Below are 23983 nucleotides of genomic sequence, written 5' to 3'. Positions count from 1 at the left end.
AACTTTCAAAGTTCTTAATGTTCCGTATTGACTGACCTTCATGTCTTAAAGTAATGATGGACTGTCATTTCTCTTTGCTTATTTGAGCTGTTCTTGCCATAATATGGACTTAGCCCTATTTGGTAAAAGACCATCTTCTGTATACCACCCCTATCTTGTCACAACACAACTGATTGGCTGAAAAGTACATATTAACTTTTAACAAGGCACACCTGTTAATTGAAATGCATTCCAAATGACTACCTCATGAAGCTAGTTGAGCGAATGCCAAGAGTGTGCAAAGCTGTCATCAAGGAAAAGGGTGGCTATTTGAAGAATCTCAAATAACACATATGAAATATATTTTATATTTCATAGTTTTGATGTCTTGACTATTGTTCTACAATGTAGATAATAGTAAAAAATAAAGAAAAACCCTTGAATGAGTAGGCGTTATAAAACTTTTGACAGGTAGTGTACGTGAAATGACAAATATAAAGCAAACTTATGCCACTTTCAATGGACAAGTTATAGAGGGCCCTAATATTGTAACCAGTGAGTGGATTCTGTCAAATTGTGCAGGATAAACTCATAGAGTGCCTGCCTTTTATAGGACATAAGCTTGCTTCCTACAGTATAATGAAATGCATAGTATCATACAGGATTCCAATATATAACTGTTGTCATTGTAAGTAAACTCAGCAAAAAAAAGAAACATCCCTTTTTCAGGACCCTGTCTATCAAAGATCATTTGTAAAAATCCAAAGAACTTCACAGATCGTCATTGTAAAGGGTTTAAACACTGTTTCCTATGCTTGTTCAATGAACCATAAACAATTAATGAATATGCACCTGTGGAACAGTTGTTAAGACACTAACTGCTTACAGACGGTAGGCAATTAAAGTCACAGTTAGGAACACTTAGGACACTAAAGAGGCGTTTCTACTGACTCTGAAAAACACCAAAAGAAAGATGCCCAGGGTCCCTGCTCATCTGTGTGAATGTGCCTTAGGCATGCTGCAAGGAGGCATGAGGATTGCACATGTGGCCAGGGCAATAAATTGCAATGTCCGTACTGTGAGATGCCTAAGACAGCGCGACAGGGTGACAGGACGACAGGCTGATCGTCTTTGCAGTGGCAGACCACGTGTAACAACACCTGCACAGGATCGATACATCCCAACATCTCACCTGCGGGACAGGTACAGGTACAGGATGGCAACAACAACTGCCCGAGTTACACCAGGAACGCACAATCCCTCCGTCAGTGCTCAGACTATCCACAATAGGCTGAGAGAGGCTGGACTGAGGGCTTGTAGGCCTGTTGTAAGGCATGTTCTCAGCAGACATCACCTGCAACAACATTGCCTATGGTCACAAACCCACCATCGCTGGACCAGACAGGACTGGCGAAAAGTGCTCTTCTTTGATGATGGTCGGATTCACGTTTATCGTTGAAGGAATGACCGTTACACCAAGGCCTGTACTCTGGAGTGGGATCGATTTGGAGGTGGAGGGTCCGTTATGGTCTGGGGCGGTGTATCACAGCATCATCGGACTGAGCTTGTTGTCATTGTAGGCAATCTCAATACTGTGCGTTACAGGGAAGACATCCTCCTCCCTCATGTGGTACCCTTCCTGCAGACTCATCCTGACATGACCATCCAGCATGACAATGCCACCAGGCACACTGCTCGATCTGTGAGTGATTTCATGCAAGACAGGAATGTCAGTGTTCTGCATTGGCCAGCGAAAAGCCCGGATCTCAATCCTGTTGAGCACGTCTGGGACCTGTTGATCGGAGGGTGAGGGCTAGGGCCATTCCCCCCCTAGAAATGTCTGGGAACTTGCAAGTGCCTTGGTGGAAGAGTGGGGTAACATCTCACAGCAAGAACGGGCAAATCTGGTGCAGTCCATGAGGAGGAGATGCACTGCCGTACTTAATGCAGCTGGTAGCCACACCAGATACTGACTGTTACTTTCGATTTTGATCCCCCCCTTTGTTCAGGGACACAATATTCCATTTCTGTTAGTCTCAGTTGTTGAATCTTGTTATGTTCATACAAATATTTACACATGTTTTAAGTTAGCTGAAAATAGACACAGTTGACAGTGAGAGGATGTTTATTTTTTTGCTGAGGTCATAAGTAATTTTACCCTGTTTGTCTGACATGCATGTCTCAGTTCCTATTGGTATTTTTAGTAGAATAACTTAAAATGCATGATCATGCATGCATAGCCGCGGGAAGTAGGCGTGCTGACTGCAGCACCCCCCGATAAATACATATATTTTTCATTATTATTAAAAATAAGTGTCCACAAAATTTGTGAACTGGCCTTCATTACTCCTTACTTTAATTACTCCTTACATGATTTTATTACCCCATCGACAGGACCCCTAACCCAAAACATCTTCCCGCAGCCATGCACACGTTCAACCAAGGAATTTAAGTTATTGAAAGATTCTGTTGAAGTGTTGGCATTGCCGTGCCAGCTTTTGTGAGGGACACTGTCTGCATTTCCCCTCTGGATATATTTAAAGAGCCGTGTTATTATGTAATCAAGCATACAAACGTCTGTGTCTTTGAGTGGTTATCTTGGGCAGATAAGAGAGAAATTGATACGAAATTGTCTTCTTTTTTCTATACTTTTTCCTTTTATTTTCAGGAGGTGCAAAGGAGAAGAAATATGAATTAACAGGATTCTTTGGGAATAGTGGATACTAAGGTAAAACATTAAAGGTAGACTAAACGTGTCCTATAGATGATCCTATAGATTTTAAATATTAGGCAGTATGAATATGAATTGTGTTGACCACTTTCTCTCCCTCTTGTCTTTCTCCTCATAGGTTGACCAGGGTGACGGTGGCCATTTACAGCATTTAACTTCACTAGATTTTTTTGACATTGCTGTTGTTGTTTATATTTGTTTTAATTCCCTTTTTAATTGATCTCTAGTTTTTGTATAATTATTCATATCTCTCTGTCCATGCCAAACCGGTCCTACCTGACATATTTTTTTAATAGTTTTCATGCCATGTCTGTAATATCACTAGAACTAAGAAAACACACATTTAAGTCTTGCTAGGGCATACCTTCTTTGTAGTTTATATTTTCTACAAATGTATCTTGATTATGTGTCTGTCTTATTTCATTTCGTAACCACCTGTCTTACTCCACTTACTGGATAAGGTGAATCATGTTTTGAGAGTTTGTGTGCTACAAATATTTAATGTGTTGATTGAATCAATCCAGTTTTTGTCTGCATAGTTTTATAAACTCAAACTCAAACAAATGTATTTTGTATGGGAAAGTTTTTTTTAATTTTTTACTACCTGTGGCAAACACCTGTACATTTTTGGACAGTTTTGATGGAATAAAAACAGACTGGAAATACCATCTGTGTGGCAAAAGTTTATTTTATGCATGTATTTATTTTTAATCTTTCAAGATGTGATGTCATTGCTTTCAAACAATATCTTGTTGGTGTAATTAGGTGGTAGTGTGTTTGAGCAGTGCTGCAGGTTGCCCATCTTGAAATGGCCTGTGCCACATTTACCATAGCTTCTTTATTAACGCATCTTTATCCCAACTATTCCTCATACTCATTAAGGTGGTGCAATCCCTAGATTAGCCACTGAAATGACAGTACTGTAGAGCAAGAGCATTAGAATATACTGTGCATGCAGCCTACAAACTCCACAACAAACAGACAAATCGAGGAGAATGTTGAGTAGAGGCTTGGTGGCAACAGGTATATGACATTGAAATAGTGAGCAAAGCACACCACACACAGCTTTCCAGTGAGGATTACCCCAGATTTAACCCTATGAATAACAGTGATTGCTGATTGGTCACACAGAAAGCATGCCACTCTGTGAGCTCAACAGGTCGCTTGCTAAGAAGTTCAGTACCTGTTCCAAGGATGAGACTCGTGCCGACATTATCCTGCCAACTATCCTGCTTGACTTGACAATGTATGTGCCTAAAGTTCTTACTGGAGACTCTTTCAGGATATATGTATATTGCACGATCAACTGATGTCCTGTAAACTCAGGGGGACATTGGTTGGAGAAAGCCACCATGGCTTGCTTACATGGACCACGACTACTGAATTTGGAGAAAACCCCTCCTCATCTTCAGTTCAATGACTTGATCCTGACGGGCTACCGGCCAATTTCAACCTTTCAGGGGTGCATCAGAAGCTTGTTCTACTTGCACAATGAATTTGGTAACATTTATACCCATGGTAAGTATACGGCCCCTACCGTTGATATATGAACTGGCATAGTTTATTGATAATTTACACTTCAGAATAACTCATGAATGTCTCATTATAAATGCGTTTATATATATCTAAATGATTATACATATATAACTGATAATTGTAACGCTTATACATTTTCATGTTTACAAAAAAATGTATGAAATACTAATTGATTTATTGTTGATACTATTTACAAACTGTATTCACGATTAATAATTCAATATAAAGTGTTATCTATGGTTCTCCTGTTTTTTTAAACTAAATTGTCTCATTTCATGTGCATTATGTATTTAATGTATAGTCTAAGTGAGTATGTAGTCTTTGTAGGCTAGTAGATGTCTTACTACACCAGTAATGAAATTGTTAACAGCTGCAAGTTTGAAAAAGAGGCCACTTTGGGCTACTCTCACTTATGGGCCATTTACATGCATACCGGTACTTTACAAGTATGTGTAAAGAGACAAGGATATGGGGGATTACTGGTAATCTGTCCTTGTCCTGGATATATTGCATTAGTAATTGGCCTTGGAGTTGTATGATTGAACCATTAAAGTGGTAAAAATAGTCAAAACACTTTTCTATCTTTGGCAACAACTCTCAATAGGCTATGCATGAAACTTGAAAGATGCACCAAAAAAATTGGAATTATTATCATACATTTAGGATACATTTTGTTTGTATGATTATTTTCCACTCTCTCAGAAACCCTACAACTGAGATATGCATAATGCTATGCAATGCATAACATTGCAGAACATTCGTAGTTTAAGCACGTGCAGCCATGCACCCTTGAACTAAGTGTGGCAGCCTCTATGATGTGACTCCTCCTTGGATATCCTCTGTAGCTAAGCACATTAACACTAACTCTAACTCAGGAGGGGATTAGCATAGGAGAGTTGCTCAGCAGGCTGCAATACACCTGTGAGAGAGACTTCAGAGAAATACAATGGTGTTGGACAAAACAAACTGCAGGGCTATTATACTATGAGGGCCATTTCAAGGACACAAAGTAAGCCTTTATCTGGTGTACTCCCCTGCATGTACTGGTACCAATATACCTGACCTAGACTGTGTTGAATCCACCGTGCCTCCATCTTGGTACTCCTCCTAAAAAATATTTTGGAAGGTATATAAATGCATTTATTAATGTCAACATTCGTTTTTGCCACATCGACTCTATTACAGACACCTTAATGTATACTTTTAAATTATATTATGTGAGGTAAACATAAAAATAAAATGAAAACAAAATCACACTTTTTTTAGATTTAATGTCCCCACTACAACAAAACATTATTAAATACATGTCATCTTTACCTTGAAAGATTGAATTGAAATACCATAGAATTCAGATACTGTAGAATGTGCCAGACCATGCCCATGTGGATGTTCAATGGTTAGTAGTGGCCATGTTGTTTGAGGTGCTCGCCTGGAAAACATTGCATTGAGAGAACTTGGTCCATAGAGGCCATGTTTTAGGTTTTGTGCAAATCGGTCATTCGGTGCGAGAGGAGTAGTGTTTTAAGTGTTTTTCACAAATTCAAAATGGCTGGAAAATCCATCACCTTATGGGTCCTAGAGGCAAATTGTTTCTTGTGAGGAGAGGGACATATGTACAACATTTTCTGACTCTAGGGGAGAATCCCAGTTGCATACTCCTCATGTCCTCTCTCCTCACCTCCTCAAAACAGGACTTCTGGCTTTCTCATTCAGTGGGTTTTGAGAAGGAGAGAGGACACAATGAGTATTGAGATTCTCCCTAGGTCTCATGGGGTGAAGGGCGTGACCTTTCAAAGTTTTCATCTTCAATTGCTTGTTATAGCACCACCATGTGGCCAATGTACATGGCACTGCTTGACAAGATGTTGCCCTTTACCTTTTTTGCAGTCTCAACCTTGTAGGCCTTACCATCTCACAGCAATTTGAATTTGTGTAAATTTGCCGTTATGGAATAATAATAATAATAATAATGAACCCCAACAAATACAATAAGGTTTCTTGCAGATTTGCTGCTTGAACCTCTAATTAGCAAAGCATGGCAAAATAAGAGTCTAGACTTCAAAAGTCAATCAATACTGAGATCTCCCTCCATCCATCCAGGAATCCCATTCTTCTGTTTCCTTGTGCTGCTGCCACTTAACATCCCCTGGTCTGAGGTGGAGCAAACGTGGATGTGTGTGTTCCACTACCTTGCCTGCCTGTCCCCCACCGTGGGCTCAGTGCTTTACCACACCTTCATGAACCATGAGGGCGGGGAGCCCATCTACGACACACTCCTTTCCCTTGACATGGTCGGAGTCTGCCTGGTCAACACCTTGGGTAGGTAAAGTCAGATTCCAGATCAGTTGTTTGAAATATGTTTGAAAACGTATCCTTCCTTCCTATTCTCATCACACAGTCACTCACACATCCATCTTCATTGACTCTCCTGTTTCTGTGTCAACCAGGATGCCTGCCCATCATCTATATCACCCTGATGTGCTACCCTGTCACTTGCATCCTGGCCCTCCTGACCTACAGCCTAATCTCAGCCTGGGGCATCCTCTGTGCCACCACAGCGCGTAGCAACTATGGGCGCCTTCGCGCTTTCATCTGGCAGGCCCTCTTCCGTGTGCTCCTCTTCCTATTCCGTTGGCTGGGCGACGGTGTAGGCAGCCCAGCTTCGCTCCGCCTCTTCTTCACCATGGACATGCTGGCTATCATGGGTGGCCTGGTGAACCTTAGCCGGGTGCCCGAGCGTTTTAGCCCAGGCCTCTTCGACTACTGGTGCAACAGCCACCAGATAATGCACGTGCTGGTGATCTGCTCCATTATCTACATGCACTGGGGGATGCTGGAGGATTTAGCCTGGATTAAGACGTTCCAGTGTCCGGTGTTGGAGTGAGGGACAGAGAACAAATAGGGCTGGGGCGTAGGATTTGAGGGGTGGGTAGGAGTGACCATAAAAATAGAATGACCAGAATGGACAGCCCCATTCAAGTCTATGTTCGGTGATGGGTGGACTGGCAGCCATATTGAATGTACTTACCGATAAGTACACGTTAACATTTCTGTGGTCTGAGGGGCTTTAAACCTTCTCGTAAATTATATTTCTATGGGTGACGAGAGAGTGAAATTAATGTTTTAACATGCACTTTAGGACTAGCTGCTGAAATTACTGCAAGGATTACGATTGATTCACTGTCCATTTTGAAATATTCACCCCCGTACAGCAGAATGTAGGGATAAGAATCGATTGGTGCTATTAATGATGGACGTCAGGGAATTGTTGTTTTGCTTTTGAACCCAAATTTCAGCGTTATTACTTTGCAATGAGATGGACACACATCTACACGATTCTGTATCAGTTAAAATGCAGTAGGCTTTTGCCTCCAGTGACCAACTTACATTTTTTCAATGAAAAGGATTGCAATAAATTAAATAAATATATATTTCTATCTCCTGTTTCCAGTAATACTCCCTTTCAGTGTTTGACCATTATAATTTTCTTGTCAGAAACAACTGTTACTGTGGCATCAAAAAGTACAAAAGTTACTACGAAAAGAACATGGCAGGACAAGAAAACGTAAACTTTGGCGGTTTAATTGCAAGAGATATATATATATATATATATATATATATACACACACTCGAAAGGAAAAATGTAGATGCAAAACTCTCATTAGAAATTAATGATACATGTTTTATCAATATTAATACACTGTACTAGCATTTTATATCCAGATCAATCAGGTGTGCATTTTCTGTGTATTTATTATTATTTGTGTTTTATTCAGACTTGGCACCAAACAAATTACAGGCTTAACCATAGCATTAATGTAAACCAGAATGTATCTTTCAGGCTTAACATTGGTACCACTTCTACTTGTACCGCACCTTAAACCCAAAAGCACAAGAATGTCAAATTCTGTGAGTATGATGATAAAGCAATAATGGTCAGGTTTTGCACTTTATGCACTCTATTTCTTCTTGCAACTTTGCGCTGTGTTCCTCACAGTTCTGCAGACTAAGAGTACCCCCAGGTCTAATTTCTCTGTTGCAGTGTGTCATTTATTCTTCATCAGAGGTGCTGTCATCCTCAGGCTCCGATAGATCAGCGATGGGGAAACGCAAGATGGCCGCCACTCCACTGAGCTGGGTCAACTCTGTACAAGGGAGAGACAGATGAGGCTGCTCAATTGTTTAAGCAAATTATACAATATTTGGTTGATAAATAATAAATATCACACACTCAATGATGCAATGCTACTCAGTAACCCTATCAGTGAAATCCACTATGGTGAGAAGAAACATTGGGTGTTTCTCAATATGCATACAACCGTAGCTCCACACTCATGCGCCGAGTGCATTCTCCGACCACATTCTTGTGAGTACGTTCTTGTGAGGAATGCATAAAAACACATTTGAGAAGCTCTCGCACTCCCCCTACTGTGTTACCTTACGCTTCACCTCCCCATTCACCGAACCTTCTTCTAGCCAAGTCAATGGCAACAATAGACAAAACAAGATAAATACAAAGCAAACTTCCTAATTTTCAGCTAGATATGTAAATCGTAATAATCTAGTTAGCCAGCTAGTTAAACAAGAAAAGAAAATGACCTAAAACTAAAGTTATGCAAGGTAGATGTATATTTTTCATAGGTAGCTACCAATTCTTTGTGGCTAGCTATTGACTTACAATAAACTTATCCATTCACTGAACCGTCTTCCAGCCAGGACAACAATGGCAATAGAGACGAAACAAGATATACACAAAGCAAACGTTTTACTTCATAACTATCAGCTAGCTATATGTGAATCGTAATAATGTAGCTAATCAGATAGTTTAACAGGCAAAAATGACCTAAAACTAATATTATGCACAATTGTTTGTGGGTAGCTAGCAAACAATTATTCGTGGCTACCTGGCTAGTTAACAGTACTAGTAGCTAGCCCTATTGACCCTATTATTAGCCCTATTATTATGGGCTTGCGATCTACGGTACGTAGGCAGGTAAACATGCCAAAACTAACACAGCATGTATTTATTAACATATCAAGATAAAATATCGTAGTCAGGCAACATATGAAAAGTGAATAGGCAACATTTCATTCTGAAGTCGGAGTGTTTTTTCTTACGCTTAAGCTCAAATAATGCCTGCCATTTATTTCAATAGATGTTGCATCCTTTTGTACGTAGTTGCGTATAAAATACTTTCCGTTGACGTTTACGTCGATGCATGTACAAACGGAGTACGCATTTGAGAAGTGCCCTCTGTGCTTCATTTCACATACTTTGATTTGCACTCGCACTCACACTCCGACCCTACCGTGCTCCAATTTGCATGCTCGGAGCACGGCAGTATGCATTGAGAAACACCCATGGTATACTACCAATAACACATCTGTGAAATTGGTATTGACATGTCACTGAATATGGAAGGAACAAAACTTACGTTCTCCAGATACATGAAGGCTTGAAAATATTCTGTAGAAGAAAATAAAGAGGATCAGAATGAGAGTCGAGGACATGATCACTATAAGAAACAATCATCATAATTACAGTATAACTTGTCTACAGTAGCCTATCATATTTTTTTTTACTCATCATATTTTCACCATTATCATCGTTTCTCTTTCCTGCCTTTCCCTACCTCACGGTTCCACCATTGTCTCTCACGTTGTCCACCAGCCGTACGTATCTACTCCGTGTGGCCACATCCTGGTGCCTGGGGACACAGACATCCAAATGAAATGAAGAACATGCACAGATAAGCGACGACACCCCCTCACAGCTCATCTTCTCGCTGCCTGCTCTTTCCATGGCATAGACTGACCAGGTGAAAGCTATGATCCCTTATTGATGTCACTTGTTAAATCCACTTCAATTTGTGTAGATGAAGGGGAGGAGACAGGTTAAAAGAAGCATTTTATTAAAGCTTTGAGACAATTGAGATGTGTTGTGTATGTGTGCCATTCAGAGAGTGAATGGACAAGACATAAGATTTAAGTGCCTTTGAAAGGTTTATGGCAGTAGGTGCAGGCCCCCTGGATTGAGTGTGTCAAGAACTGAAATGCTGCTGGGTTTTTCACGCTCAACAGTTTCCCGTGTCTATCAAGAATGGTCCACCACCCAAAGGACATCCAGTCAACTTGATACAACCGTTGGTAGCATTGGAGTCAACTTGAAGAAGTCATTCCCCAACAAATTGAGGCTGTTCTCGGGACAATTCAATATTAAGAAGATGTTCCTAATGTTTTGTACACTCTGTGTAAGTCTACATATCTTGAGAATAGAATAACTGTATTTTTTTCTGGAGGGAACTTTGGTTGTGGCATTCGAGTTAGGTTATAAACACATATGAGCACAATTCACACATGACAGATACGCATGCATTGTATGTGTAGGTCTCTATCCTCATATTCTCAAATATTTATATAAAACACACACAAAATACAACGTTTTCCCCCACAGAAATCCAGATATAATTCCATAAAACTACATACCTGAAGAGCTTATCGCTAATCAACAAGATGTCAATAGCCAGTGCTTCGGAAGCTTTCTCCACGTGAGCCAACCTGCAACATCAAGTGAATAGAAAGGTGTTTAGTAGTGGTGGAACACGAGGACTCTCAACGTCATAGTCAGTCATTGGCATCGTGTTCAGTAGGGCACACCGTAGCAAAACGTTTTGCAACGGAAAACCTGTTCTTATTAGCCTAATTCAGATTTTATCTCAAAGAAAGAAAACAAACCAAAACAGGGAGGGACCATCTAGACGTGTCCAACAACGTACATTTTCGTTTCCTGTCGCCAAACGGTAAAAAAGTGTAAAAACTGTTTTTGCTGTATGCCCTAATGAACACGACCACGGTCTCTCTCTCTCACCCATAGAAGGCTCTGTCGGGCTCATGTTGTAGCATCTTGTAGAAGTCCTCCAAAGCTTTCACCTCCCCTGCTGCCTGTGAGTCACAAAGAAGACAAAGCATGAATAAACTGCAGTGTTCCTATTGAAAAGGACCACGCAGCTGGATTAATAGACTATTAGTAGGATTAATAGACTAAATGGGACACTCGCCTTGGTATCAGACAATCTAGCCGTGACAGCTGGATCGCATAGAATCTCTGCAGGAAAAAAACCAACCCAGTAAGCATTGCCCCACAGAAAAGGAAGAAATATCAAAACAACATTCTGAAATATAAACATAAATAACACATTACTTAAAGTTGACAAGTATATGTATTATTACATCTTATAAGCATGATAATAAGATATAAGGGGTTACAGATGCTTATAGCAATTCTTACAATGCATTACAACCACATTAATAATGCATTGTAATAATACATTGTAATGTTATCAAAACATTATCCCTACCTTTTAGGGAGTATTTGTGTCCCGAGGAGGAATGGACTAACATGAACTTGGGCCTATTCTCCAGCAGAATCTTGGAGTCTTGTCGGACTGCTTCTCTGAAGAGGTAGGCCATGAACTGGTCCTTCACAAACCCTGGACTGGCCACCAGTATACACTTCACCACTGACACAAAAAGAGTGAGAAAGAGGTGATATTAGGTAAAAGGTGAGTAGGTGTGTAGGCGGAGAGACTGTCACGTGATCTAAATCTGCCCCATTTCACAGGCCAGATGATGCCTGCTTAATCAGCCCTGAGTTGTGTTCAGTAGGGAGTTTCACCTTGAAGGGGGATATACTAGAGGACCCACCGTCAAAGTTGATATGTCTGAGGATCCCCTGCATCACTGCCTCATAGAACCTATCCAGGGCCTGAGAGAGGGAAAGAACCCATTAGGAAACCAAACCCTTGCACATACTGATTGTTAAGACGCTTACACACAGGAAAATAAAATACAGCCGCCTCCATTGGTTTCTATGTAACGCTGGCAGCAGGTTTGCCTCCCACCCTGGCGAGAGCGGAACAGGGAGGGACGGCAGCTGCCGCCAAGGGCACGCGAGGTACATGCTTCTCTTCCACTCCAGTTAAACACTTTCATCTTCTCGTGCTGGGTGCAGCTGCCTCTCCTCTTGCGAGGGATGGTTGCCCCCACCTCGGGCCCTTAGTAGGGTCATAGCAGGGGTCACCAGCACCAGGTTGGCCAGACTCTCATGCATCACCTAGGCTAATTACTTTTGTATTACCATAGAATAGTCAATATGGCAATATACCATGTCACACGGATTTCAAATACTTCCAGGAACACTCAAATGGCAACTACTCACTGATGGTAGAACTGTAGTATGGCGTATGATCATTGTTCTGTGTTTGTTCCAAATATGACAACAACCATAGTTGGCTACACAGCACAAATAGATCTGGGACCAGACTAGGATTATGTAGCATAGTTATAGTGTAACAGAGTTAGATTTGCAGCATGCCGCTAGTGCCGACTTTGGCAGCTCCCTGTCTGTAAGCCCCTTTAATGATGGGGTCATGAAGCCAATACTGACCTTCTCGTGCTGGGTGCAGCTGCCTCTCCTCTTGCGAGGAATGGTCACCTCCACCTTGGCCCTTAGTAGGGTCATAGCAGGGGTCACCAGCACCAGGTTGGCCAGACCCTCCTGCATCACCACGGCCGCTACGTCTGCCTTCTGGGTGGGGTCACACGCCTGCTCTGAGAGGGCCACAGGAAATAGAATAAGAGTTCAGGTTGCATACAGGCCTAGGTACTCAAAACAGGGTTCGCACTCTGTCGTAAATCTATTTACTTTTCCACGACTTTCCATGTCTACAGATAAGAATTTCCATGTGACAACTTTCACACACATTAGGCAATGCAATGTACATGTTTCTGATAATTTAATGTATAAACTGTGATCCATATGAAACATTCCCTGATTTTCCAGAATTGCATCAATGTATTTACTAAATTCCCTGACTTTTCCTGTCTGGAATGGGTATTTGAAAATTCCATGATATTCCTGACATTTCTCGACCAGTGGGAACCATGTCAAAACAGGTCTCAATACAGAGTACCATATGAAAGACTTAGTGAGTGGAATACCTTGAAATTCAATGATTTTGATTGACAGATTACATACAAAACAACAAAACAGGGATTTAAGCCTTTGAGGAGCACCATCACCTCACAGGTTACAAGTACACAATAGAGGTCGACCGATTAAATCAGAATGGCCGATTAATTAGGGCCTAATTAGGGCCGATTTCAAGTTTTCATAACAACCGGAAATCGGTATTTTTGGGCGCCGATTTCCGATTTTATTTTTATACCTTTATATAACTAGGCAAGTCAGTTAAGAACACATTCTTATTTTCAATGACGGCCTAGGAACGGTGGGTTAACTGCCTTGTTCAGGGGCAGAACGACAGATTTTCGCCTTGTCAGCTCAGGGGATCCAATCTTGCAACCGTACAGTTAACTAGTCCAACGCTCTAACCATTGCACTCCACGAGGAACCTGCCTGTTACGCGAATGCAGTGGAAGCCAAGGTAAATTGCTAACTAGCATTGAACTTATCTTATAAAAAACAATAAATCATAATCACTAGTTATGACTACTAATCCAGTTTAGCAGGCGATATTAACCAGGTGAAATTGTGTAATTTCTCTTGCGTTTATTGCATGCAGAGTCAAGGTATATGCAACAGTTTGGGCTGCCTGGCTCGTTGCGAACTAATTTGCCATAATTCTACGTAATTATGACATAACATTGAAGGTTGTGCAATGTAACAAGAATATTTAGATTTAGGGATGCCACCTTTTAGATAAAATACAGAACGGTTCCGTATTTCACTGAAATAAACGTTTTGTTTTCGAAATGATAGTTTCCGGATTCGATCATATTAATGACCAAAGGCTTGTAATTTCTGTGTGTTATTATGTTAATTAAGTCTGATTTGATAGAGCAGTCTGACTGAGCAGCAGCAGGCCCGTAATCATTCATTCAAACAGCACTTTCGTGCTTTTTGCCAGCAGCTCTTCGCAAGCACAGCGCTGTTTATGACTTCAAGCCTATCAGCCTAATGGCTGGTGTAACCAATGTGAAATGGCTAGCTAGTTAGCTGGGTGTGCGCTAATACCGTTTCAAACGTCACTCGCTTTTAGATTTGGAGTAGTTATTCCCCTTGCGCTGCAAGGGCCGCGGCTTTTGTGGAGCGATGGGTAACGATACTTCAAGGGTGGCTGTTGTCGTTGTGTTCCTGGTTCGAGCCCAGGTAGGGGCGAGGAGAGGGACGGAAGCTATACTGTTACACTGGCAATACTATAGTGCCTATAAGAACATCCAATAGTCAAAGGTATATGAAATACAAATGGTATAGAGAGAAATAGTCCTATAAATACTATATTAACTACAACCTAAAACCTCTTACCTTGGAATATTGAAGTCTCATGTTAAAAGGAACCACCAACTTTCATATGCTCATGTTCTGAGCAAGGAACATAAACGTTAGCTTTTTTACATGGCACATATTTCAAATTGCACATATTGCATATTGGCACATATTACTTTCTTCTCCAACACTTTGTTTTTGCATTATTTAAACCAAATGGAACGTTTCATTATTTATTTGAGGCTAAATTGATTTTATTGATGTATTATATTAAGTTAAAATAAGTGTTCATTCAGTATTGTTGTAATTGTCATCATTACAAAAAAATACAACAAAAAACGGGCCGATTAATCGGTATCGGCTTTTTTGGTCCTCCAATAATCGGTATCGGCGTTGACAAATCATAATCGGTCGACCTCTAGTACACACTCACCGATCCTATCGAGGACGACACTATCCCAGATCTTTTTGGCAAGTGTGAACTTCCTGTTTAGCTCCAACTCAATGGTGTGGTAAGCCCCCATCTAGGGACAGAGGAAAAAGCACTTCCTTCACTTGCTACTACAAAACAACAACAAAAATTAAATTGGAAACTCCACGTAACTTAGACCACTAGCATTAGCTTTCCTAGCATCATGATTTGTCTACTGGTAATGTGACGCCAAACTAACATAATAACAGTTACAGGCTAAAGTGGAAGTGCGTTGTTTTTGTCCTCAACGTTGTTAATCTCGGACCTTCACATATTGATTCTCTTGGATGTTGGTTCCCTTCACCCTCAGCTGGCAGGCCTGTGAGTCAAAGTCAATAGTATCCACACACAAACACAGGGTGGTGCGCACTCTCGAGCTCCCCACGCTGCCCGTGGATGACTCAGTCTGCACCTTTCTGAGGAATCAGGGAGAAAGGTATCATGGGTCACTAAGGCTGCGCTTTGTAGTAAAGGTGTGTGTGTGTGTGTGTGTGAGAGTGAGTGAATGAGTGAGTGGGTGACAAAGTGAGGTAGATAGCTTTTCTCACTTGAGCTGTAATGTTCTAAATATTTTTGAATTACCATAAAATAGTCAATATGGCAATATACACTGCTCAAAACAATAAAGGGAACACTTAAACAACACAATGTAACTCCAAGTCAATCACACTTCTGTGAAATCAAACTGTCCACTTAGGAAGCAAAACTGATTGACAATAAATTTCACATGCTGTTGTGCAAATGGAATAGACAACAGGTGGAAATTATAGGCAATTAGCAAGACACCCCCAATAAAGGAGTGGTTCTGCAGGTGGTGACCACAGACCACTTCTCAGTTCCTATGCTTCCTGGCTGATGTTTTGGTCACTTTTGAATGCTGGCGGTGCTTTCACTCTAGTGGTAGCATGAGACGGAGTCTACAACCCACACAAGTGGCTCAGCTCATCCAGGATGGCACATCAATGCGAGATGTGACAAGAAGGTTTGCTGTGTCTGTCAGCGTAGTGTCCAGAGCATGGAGGCGCTACCAGGAGACAGGGCAGTACATCAGGAGACGTGGAGGAGGCCGTAGGAGGCCAACAACCCAGCAGCAGGACCGCTACCTCCGCCTTTGTGCAAGGAGGAGCAGGAGGACCACTGCCAGAGACCTGCAAAATGACCTCCAGCAGGCCACAAATGTGCATGTGTCTGCTCAAACGGTCAGAAACAGACTCCATGAGGGTGGTATGAGGGCCCGACGTCCACAGGTGGGGGTTGTGCTTACAGCCCAACACCGTGCAGGACGTCTGGCATTTGCCAGTGAACACCAAGATTGGCAAATTCGCCACTGGCGCCCCTGTGCTCTTCACAGATGAAAGCAGGTTCACACTGAGCACATGTGACAGACGTGAGAGTCTGGAGACGCCGTGGAGAACGTTCTGCTGCCTGCAACATCCTCCAGCATGACCGGTTTGGCGGTGGGTCAGTCATGGTGTGGGGTGGCATTTCTTTGGGGGGGCCGCACAGTCCTCCATGTGCTCGCCAGAGGTAGCCTGACTGCCATTAGGTGCCGAGATGAGATCCTCAGACCCCTTGTCAGACCATATGCTGGTGCGGTTGGCCCTGGTGTCCTCCTAATGCAAGACAATACTAGACCTCATGTGGCTGGAGTGTGTCAGCAGTTCCTGCAAGAGGAAGGTATTGATGCTATGGACTGGCCCGCCCGTTCCCCAGACCTGAATCCAATTGAGCACATCTGGGACATCATGTCTAGCTCCATCCACCAACGCCACGTTGCACCACATACTGTCCAGGAGTTGGCGGATGCTTTAGTCCAGGTCTGGGAGGAGATCCCTCAAGAGACCATCCGCCACCTCATCAGGAGCATGCCCAGGCGTTGTAGGGAGGTCATACAGGCACGTGGAGACCACACACACTACTGAGCCTCATTTTGACTTGTTTTAAGGACATTACATCAAAGTTGGATCAGCCTGTAGTGTGGTTTTCCACTTTAATTTTGAGTGTGACTCCAAATCCAGACCTCCATTGGAGGTCTAATTGGATAAATTATCAATGGAAATCAAATGTTTGTGTGATTTTGTTGTCAGCACATTCAACTATGTAAAGAAAAAAGTATTTAATAAGAATATTTCATTCATTCAGATCTAGGATGTGTTATTTTAGTGTTCCCTTTATTTTTTTGAGCAGTGTACTATGTCACACAGATTTCAAAGACTTCCTGAAACACTCAAATGGTAACCATCCACTGATGGCAGAACTGTAGTATGATCATGGTTCGGAGCAGATCTGTTTGTGTCAAACATGACAACAAACATATTTAGCTACAAAGAACAAATAGATCTGGGACCAGACTAGGATTATGTACCATAGTGAAAGTGTAACAGAGTTAGATTTGTAACCTCACTCGATAACTTGAAATGTTTCCACCCACACGATCAAATCGCTAACTTTTCTATAGCGCAGTTGGCTAAGATGTTGTCAAGTGGGCAGTCCAGTGAGTTTGCAAGACAGAGAATCCTAGATTGAGTACCAGTGCAGGCTCGAGTGGAAGGAAGTTATGCTGTTAAGCAAGCACAATGAAATCAGTCACAATAGCAAGTTACCTAATAGTGGAGGCCATAAGACTGTCACCGATCTGCAGTAAGTTGTAAGTGTGCCACATGTCCTCTGCCTCTTCCGGCATCAGTGTCACCTGACTGGGAGACACACACACACACACACAACCTTGATAATAGAGCTCAGTTCAGGTTGTGTGAGATTGAAAGTAATCAAAATCAGCAGTAATGGGAATTGCTATTAGTGGTTCAAGTCAATGTTGGAAGGTTAGTCATTCAATTTGATCAAGACAATAATAACTGTTTCTGTGTAGCAATGAGGATGGAAATGTATTGAGCAGGGGTTTTCAAACTGCAGGGGGTCTACCAGTCAAAAGTTTGGACACACCAACTCATTCAGGGGTTTTTCTTAATTAAAAAAAATGTATTTTCTACATTGTAGAATAATAGTGAAGACATCAAAACTATGAAATAACACATATGGAATCATGTAGTAACCCCCAAAAGTGTTAAACAAACCAAAATATATGTTATACTTGAGATTCTTCAAAGTAGCCACCCTTTTTGCCTTGACAGCTTTGCACACTCTTGGCATTCTCTCAACCAGTTTCATAAGGTAGTCACCTGGAATGCAATTTCAATTATAAGGTATGCCTTGTTAAAAGTTTATTTCTGGAATTTCTTTCCTTCTTAATGCGTTTGAGCCAATAAGTTATGTTGTGAGAAGGTAGGAGTGGTATACAGAAAATAGCCCTATTTGGTAGAAAACCAAGACCCTATTATAGCAAGAACAGACATGAAGGTCAGTCAAACCAGAAACCAGAAAATGTCAAGAACAAAAACCATCAAGCGCTATGATGAAACTGGGTCTCATAAGGACCGCCACAAGAAAGGAAGACCCAGAGTTACCTCTGCTGCAGAGGATAAGTTCATTAGAGTTAAATGCAACTCAGATTGGACACCATTAAGAAGAAGAGACTTAATTGTGCCAAGAAACATGAGCAATGAACATTAGACCGGTGGAAATCTGTCCTTTAAGGCCAAATTTGAGATTTTTGGTTCCAACCCGCCGTGTCTTTGTGAGACGCTGAGTAGGTGAACAGATTATCTCTGTGTGTGTGGTTCCCACCGTGAAGCATGGAGGAGGTGTGATGGTGCTTTGCTGGTGACACGATCTGTGATTTATTTAGAATTGAAGGCACACCTAACCAGCATGGCTACCATAGCATTCTGCAGCTATACGCTATCCCATCTGGTTTGCGCTCAGTGGGACTATAATTTATTTTTTAACGGGACAATGACCCAAAACACACCTCAGGGCTGTGCAAGGGCAACTTGACCAAGGAGTGATGGAGTGCTGCATCAGATGATCTGGCCTCTACAATTACCCAACCTCAACCCAATTGAGATGGTTTGGGATGAGTTGGACCGCAGAGTGAAGGAAAAGCAGCCAGATCTGTGCTTAGCATATGTCGGAACTCCTTGAAGACTGTTGGAAAAACATTCCTCATGAAGCTGGTTGAGAGAATGCCAAGTGTGTGCAAAGCTTTCATCAAGGCAAAAGGTGGCTAATTTCATGAATTTGTTTCACACTTTTTTGGTTACTACATGATTCCATATGTGTTATTTCATAGTTTAATGCTTAATAAAGATCTTGTAACTACCTCTAATTTCCTTCATACTGGACACAGAGACATAAAAATGGTATCCACGGTGGTATTCTGTTGCAGCTAGTGATATTCAGCAAATAATTATTTTTCACGTAAAAAAAAATGTATATATATTTATACAGTGCCAGTCAAGATTTGGACAAACCTACTCATTCCAGGGTTTTTCTTTATTTTTACTATTTTCTACATTGTAGAATAATAGTGAAGACATCAAGTTTTTAAAGAAATTATTATGTGAAAAATAATTATTTAATGAATATCACTAGCTGCAACAGAATACCACCGTGGATACCATTTTTATGTCTCTGCATCCAGTATGAAGGAAATTTCAGGTAATTTCACAAGACATTGCCAACTAGCATTAGAACAATGTCAAAGTCTACAGGAAAAGTCAACATGCTACCTTTTCCTGTTCACCTGACTCTGAGGAAGTAGATAAATAAATTACAGTCATTGGAGCTTATTACAGGGTTTTCTATGTTGAAAATTCTTAAGTGGGCCGTCTAAGTGGTTATTTTCAGGATGGAAAAACTGTTTGTGTCAACTTAAACAACTAAAACCAGATAGAAAGCATGCAGAAAAGATATTGAACTATATATATTTTTTTCTCAATAATATCATTGTTGAGAACTAACAATCAAATACAAGCTAAATATATATATAAAACTTGTATTTTCCTACTAGCACTGACTTTGTTGATAAAATCATAACTTTGACGGAAAATGTACACTACATGACCAAAAGTATATGGACAGCTTGTTCATCGAACATCTAAATCAAATCAAATCAAATGTATTTATATAGCCCTTCGTACATCAGCTGATATCTCAAAGTGCTGTACAGAAACCCAGCCTAAAACCCCAAACAGCAAGCAATGCAGGTGTAGAAGCACGTGCACACACGTGGATTAGTATGGAGTTGCCCCCCCCCCCCCCGACCCCCCCCCCTTTGTTGCCACAAAGTTGGAAGCACGGAATCGTCTAGAATGTCATTGTATGCTGTAGTGTTAAGATCTCTCTTCACTGGAACTAAGGGGCCAAGCACAAACAATAAAAAACAGCCCCAGATCATTATTTCTCCACCACCCAACTTTACAGTTGGCACTACGCTGTCGGGCAGGTAGCGTTCTCCTGGCATTCACCAAACACAGATTTGTCTGTCGGACTGCCAGATTTTATTTATTTATTTTACCTTTATTTAACCAGGTAGGCAAGTTGAGAACAAGTTCTCATTTACAATTGCGACCTGAATTCACCTGATGGTGAAACGTGATTCATCATTCCAGAGAACGCGTTTCCACTGCCCCCAGAGTCCAATGGCGGTGAGCTCTACACCATTCCAGCCGACACTTGGCATTGCACATGGTGATCTTAGGCTTGTGTGTGGCTGCTCAGCCATGGAAACGCATTTCATGAAGCACCCAATGAACAGTTCCTGTGCTGAAGTTGCTTACAGAGGCAGTTTGGAACTCAGTAGTAAGTGTTGCAACAAGAGGACAGATGATTTTTAGGTGCTACGTGCTTCAGCACTCGGCGGTCCCGTTCTGCGAGATTGAGTGGCCTACCACTTCGCAGCTGAGCCGTTGTTGCTCCTAGACGTTTCCACTTCACAAAAACAGCACTTACAGTTGACCAGGGCAGCTCTACCAATGCAGAAATGTGACAAAATTACTTTTTGGAAAGGTGGAATCCTATGGCGGTGCCACGTTGAAAGCCACTGAGCTCTTCAGTTTGGCCATTCTACTGCCAATGTTTGTCTATGGAGATTGCATGGCTGTGTGCTCAATTTGATACCTGTCAGCAACGTGTGTGACCGAAATAACAAAATCCAATCATTTGAAGGGGTGTCCACATACTTCTGCATACAGTGCATTCAGAAAGTTTTTTCTGAACAGCTTTTCCTTGGGGTTTCGCCTGCTACATAAGTTATGTTATAGTCACAGACATGAATGAACCAGTTTTACAAACTTCAGAGTGTTTTCTATCCACACCTACTAATCATATGCATATAATATATTCCTGGCATGAGTAGCAGGAAGTTGAAATTGTGCCCGCTTTTTATCAAAAAGTAGAAATGCTGCCCCCTATCCTTTAACAGGTTAATACAGGTAACGAGTGGAGGACAGAGTAGCCTCTTAAAGAAGAAGTTACAGGTCTGTGAGAGCCAGAAATCTTGCTTGTTTGTAGGTGACCAAAAACGTATTTTCCACCATAATTTGCAAATAAATTCATTGAAAATCCTACAATGTGATTTTCTGGATTTCTTTATTCTCATTTTGTCTGTCATAGTTGAAGTGTACTTATGATGAAAATTACAGACCTCTCATCTTTTTAAGTGGGAGAACTTGCACAATTGGTGGCTGACTAAATACTTGCCCCACTGTATGGGTAGTCTGGACAATAGAACGAGTGAAAATTCACCCAGGGCTGAAAAATAGCAAAGAACGTTGGCTAAGAAGGAACACTAGCGCAAGCCCATAAGCTAATGAATGGAATCGAACTGGTGACGCTTAGAATTCCATTTCGCCTAAATGGCACCAAAAAAATGTATCCTTTTTTTTTATTTTAACACTACAATATGTTCTTAGGACGAAACGTAAAAAATAACAACTCGTGTAGAAAGTAAACATCCGCACATCGATGGTGCCAAGTGTGCTTATGTCTGAATAAAATGAAGTAGGGGAAAAAATTGCAACTTTTGACAGGAGAGTACCCTGCCCAACCTTGTGTAATTAGAAAGAGGAGATTATCTTGATTAAAATGGTGTCCGCCTTGAAAAAAAATCTAAATATACACATTGCGAGATATTTGGCGAAATATACCAGCATGCCTCTCCATAGGAAAACAATGGGGGTGAACTCAGCGTTCCAAGGGCAAAAGGTATTTCAGGGATAGCGTTTGATGACAAGGAGTACGCTGTCCAGCCTTACACAATTAGAAAGAGGAGATTATACTGTTTAAAAATAGTGTCAACTTTGGAGAGAAAAAAATCAAAATATAAACATTGCGAGATATTTGGCAAAATAGACAGACATACCTATATTTCCCCGTAGTAAACAATGGGACGACCTCAGAGTTCAATGAGTATTTTTTTGTTGTTGTTTACATTCTAACTAACCAGCAACGTGGGCAGGTCTCGTTGCCATCAATAGCAAAGCAGGCATTGTGACGTAGAACAATAAACTGGGAATAGAACGTTCACAAGGCGAGTTGGTGCCACGTTGCTCAATGGAACTAATAAGCCTGTTTTTTCGTGATTACTTCAAAACTACGGCAAGCAGCTGGGACATACGGTCATATTATGAAACTTGGCTCCACGACGGATGCAATAAACTTGTTCAACGGATGCACTGAACTAGTTATCAGGAAAAAAAGCATTGTTGAAAATGTAATGTGTCCAGGGTCGCCGGTTTACCTGCGCGGGGGTCCCTGGACAACAAAAGTTTGAACCCCCCTGGTATAAAGCACTCAGCACAACAATATTATAATGCAATGGTATTCCTATGATGATATTCTAGCTAAACTAGCTAGCATGTATGCCTATGGACAACTGCCCATAGTTTGTGCTCAGCAGCTGATAAACCAGGACGGCCATTTCCATGTCAAATTAAACAACACATGGATACAACATTGTTCTTGTTTAATGATGTATATAAATGCCTACAATACACTTGTGGTGACTGAATAGTTGCACTGTACCAGAAGTATATACTGCTACGTCGGACACATGTGCTAACTAGCGACAGACCTGCGCTAGCGTTAACGTTCGTTAGCTTACCAGCTAGCTAACGTTAGCTTGTTGACGCTTACTTACCCGGCATTGTCTTTTTCGATATCTTTATGAAGCAACTTCATGGTGTAATAGCTTTGTTATAAACAACAGTATTATTTGCTAGCATATGAAGGAGTTATTATTACATTTAGCTAGTGTCATATTTGCTTCCTCTCAAGAGTCTAGTTATCTATTTCTTTAGAATGAACCGCTCAAGAGATTTGGGTTTGCGGCCTGGCCTCCGTTCCGCCAGCAAGAATAAGTAATACCAAGCAGGAACAAGCTGGCAATTTCCGTTCAAAATAAAAGTCTCACAGTGAAGATGGTAGATTTTTTGGTTCTTTCGAAATCCGTGCAGTAATACATAACAATACAGAACGATACATTTTAAAAACAAAGAAATAATCAGAAAGAGCAGAGTCCGGAATATAAATATATGTATGTATAATGGTGTGTATGGACAGTATATAAATACAAAATGTGCATACAGAAGTAGTTATATAGCAATAGCCTTGACTAGAATACATATGAAGTGGGTAAAACAGTATGTAAACATTGTGACCAGTGTTCAATCACTATTTTACCGTGCCTTCAGAAAGTATTCACACCCCTTGACTTTTTCAAAAAAAAAATATATTACAGCCTGAATTTAAAATGGATTAAATTGAGGTTTTGTGTCACTGACCTAAACACAATACCCCATAATGTCAAAGTGGAATTATGATTTTTGACATTTTTGCAAATGAATTAAAAATGAAAAGCTGAAATGTCTTGAGTCAATAAGTATTCAATCCTTTTGTTATGGCAAGCCTAAATATGTTCAGGAGTAAAAATGTGCTTAACAAGTCACATAATAAGTTGCCTGGACTCACTCTTTGTGCAATAATAGTGTTTAACATGATTTTTGAACGACTACACACATACAATTATCTGTAAGGTCCCCAGTTGAGCAGAGAATATCAAACACAGATTCAATCACAA

The 23983-nt window shown here is 41.1% G+C and overlaps 3 protein-coding genes across 4 annotated transcripts in view; 2 read left to right on the top strand and 1 right to left on the bottom strand.

The window, feature by feature from the left end:
* Positions 1-3366, top strand: part of cmn (calymmin) — a 75516-nt gene extending 72150 nt beyond the window's left edge. Inside the window, exons 49-50 of the mRNA XM_031799921.1 lie at positions 2648-2707; positions 2829-3366. Coding sequence (XP_031655781.1) covers positions 2648-2706 — 59 coding nt within the window. The 3' untranslated portion in view covers position 2707; positions 2829-3366. The remainder of the gene's footprint in view (positions 1-2647; positions 2708-2828) is intronic.
* Positions 3367-3873: 507 nt separating this feature from the next.
* paqr4b (progestin and adipoQ receptor family member IVb) lies at positions 3874-7683 on the top strand. The gene is made up of 3 exons (XM_020453359.2): positions 3874-4228; positions 6347-6565; positions 6694-7683. Exons 1-3 carry the CDS (start codon positions 4063-4065, stop codon positions 7128-7130), a joined length of 822 nt encoding a protein of 273 aa, XP_020308948.1. The 5' UTR covers positions 3874-4062; the 3' UTR covers positions 7131-7683.
* Positions 7684-7976: 293 nt separating this feature from the next.
* Positions 7977-23274, bottom strand: pelo (pelota mRNA surveillance and ribosome rescue factor). 2 transcript variants are annotated; one of them, XM_020453906.2, is made up of 13 exons: positions 23045-23274; positions 17610-17702; positions 15272-15422; positions 14968-15058; positions 12693-12856; positions 11951-12011; positions 11605-11766; positions 11305-11351; positions 11115-11188; positions 10733-10804; positions 9880-9954; positions 9682-9713; positions 7977-8391 (listed from the first exon to the last, which is right to left on the bottom strand). In XM_020453906.2, the coding sequence occupies exons 1-13, from the start codon at positions 23083-23085 to the stop codon at positions 8297-8299; spliced, it is 1158 nt and encodes a 385-aa protein (XP_020309495.1). In that variant the 5' UTR covers positions 23086-23274; the 3' UTR covers positions 7977-8296. The 2 variants fall into 2 exon arrangements, with proteins under 2 accessions (XP_020309495.1, XP_020309496.1); XM_020453907.2 differs by lacking the exon at positions 23045-23274 and adding an exon at positions 22268-22499.
* Between the last annotated feature and the right edge of the window lie 709 nt (positions 23275-23983).

Source organism: Oncorhynchus kisutch, linkage group LG20 (genome assembly GCF_002021735.2).
Source record: "Oncorhynchus kisutch isolate 150728-3 linkage group LG20, Okis_V2, whole genome shotgun sequence".
NCBI classification, from domain to species: Eukaryota; Metazoa; Chordata; class Actinopteri; order Salmoniformes; family Salmonidae; genus Oncorhynchus; species Oncorhynchus kisutch.
This window is presented reverse-complemented; position numbering and strand designations above follow the sequence as displayed.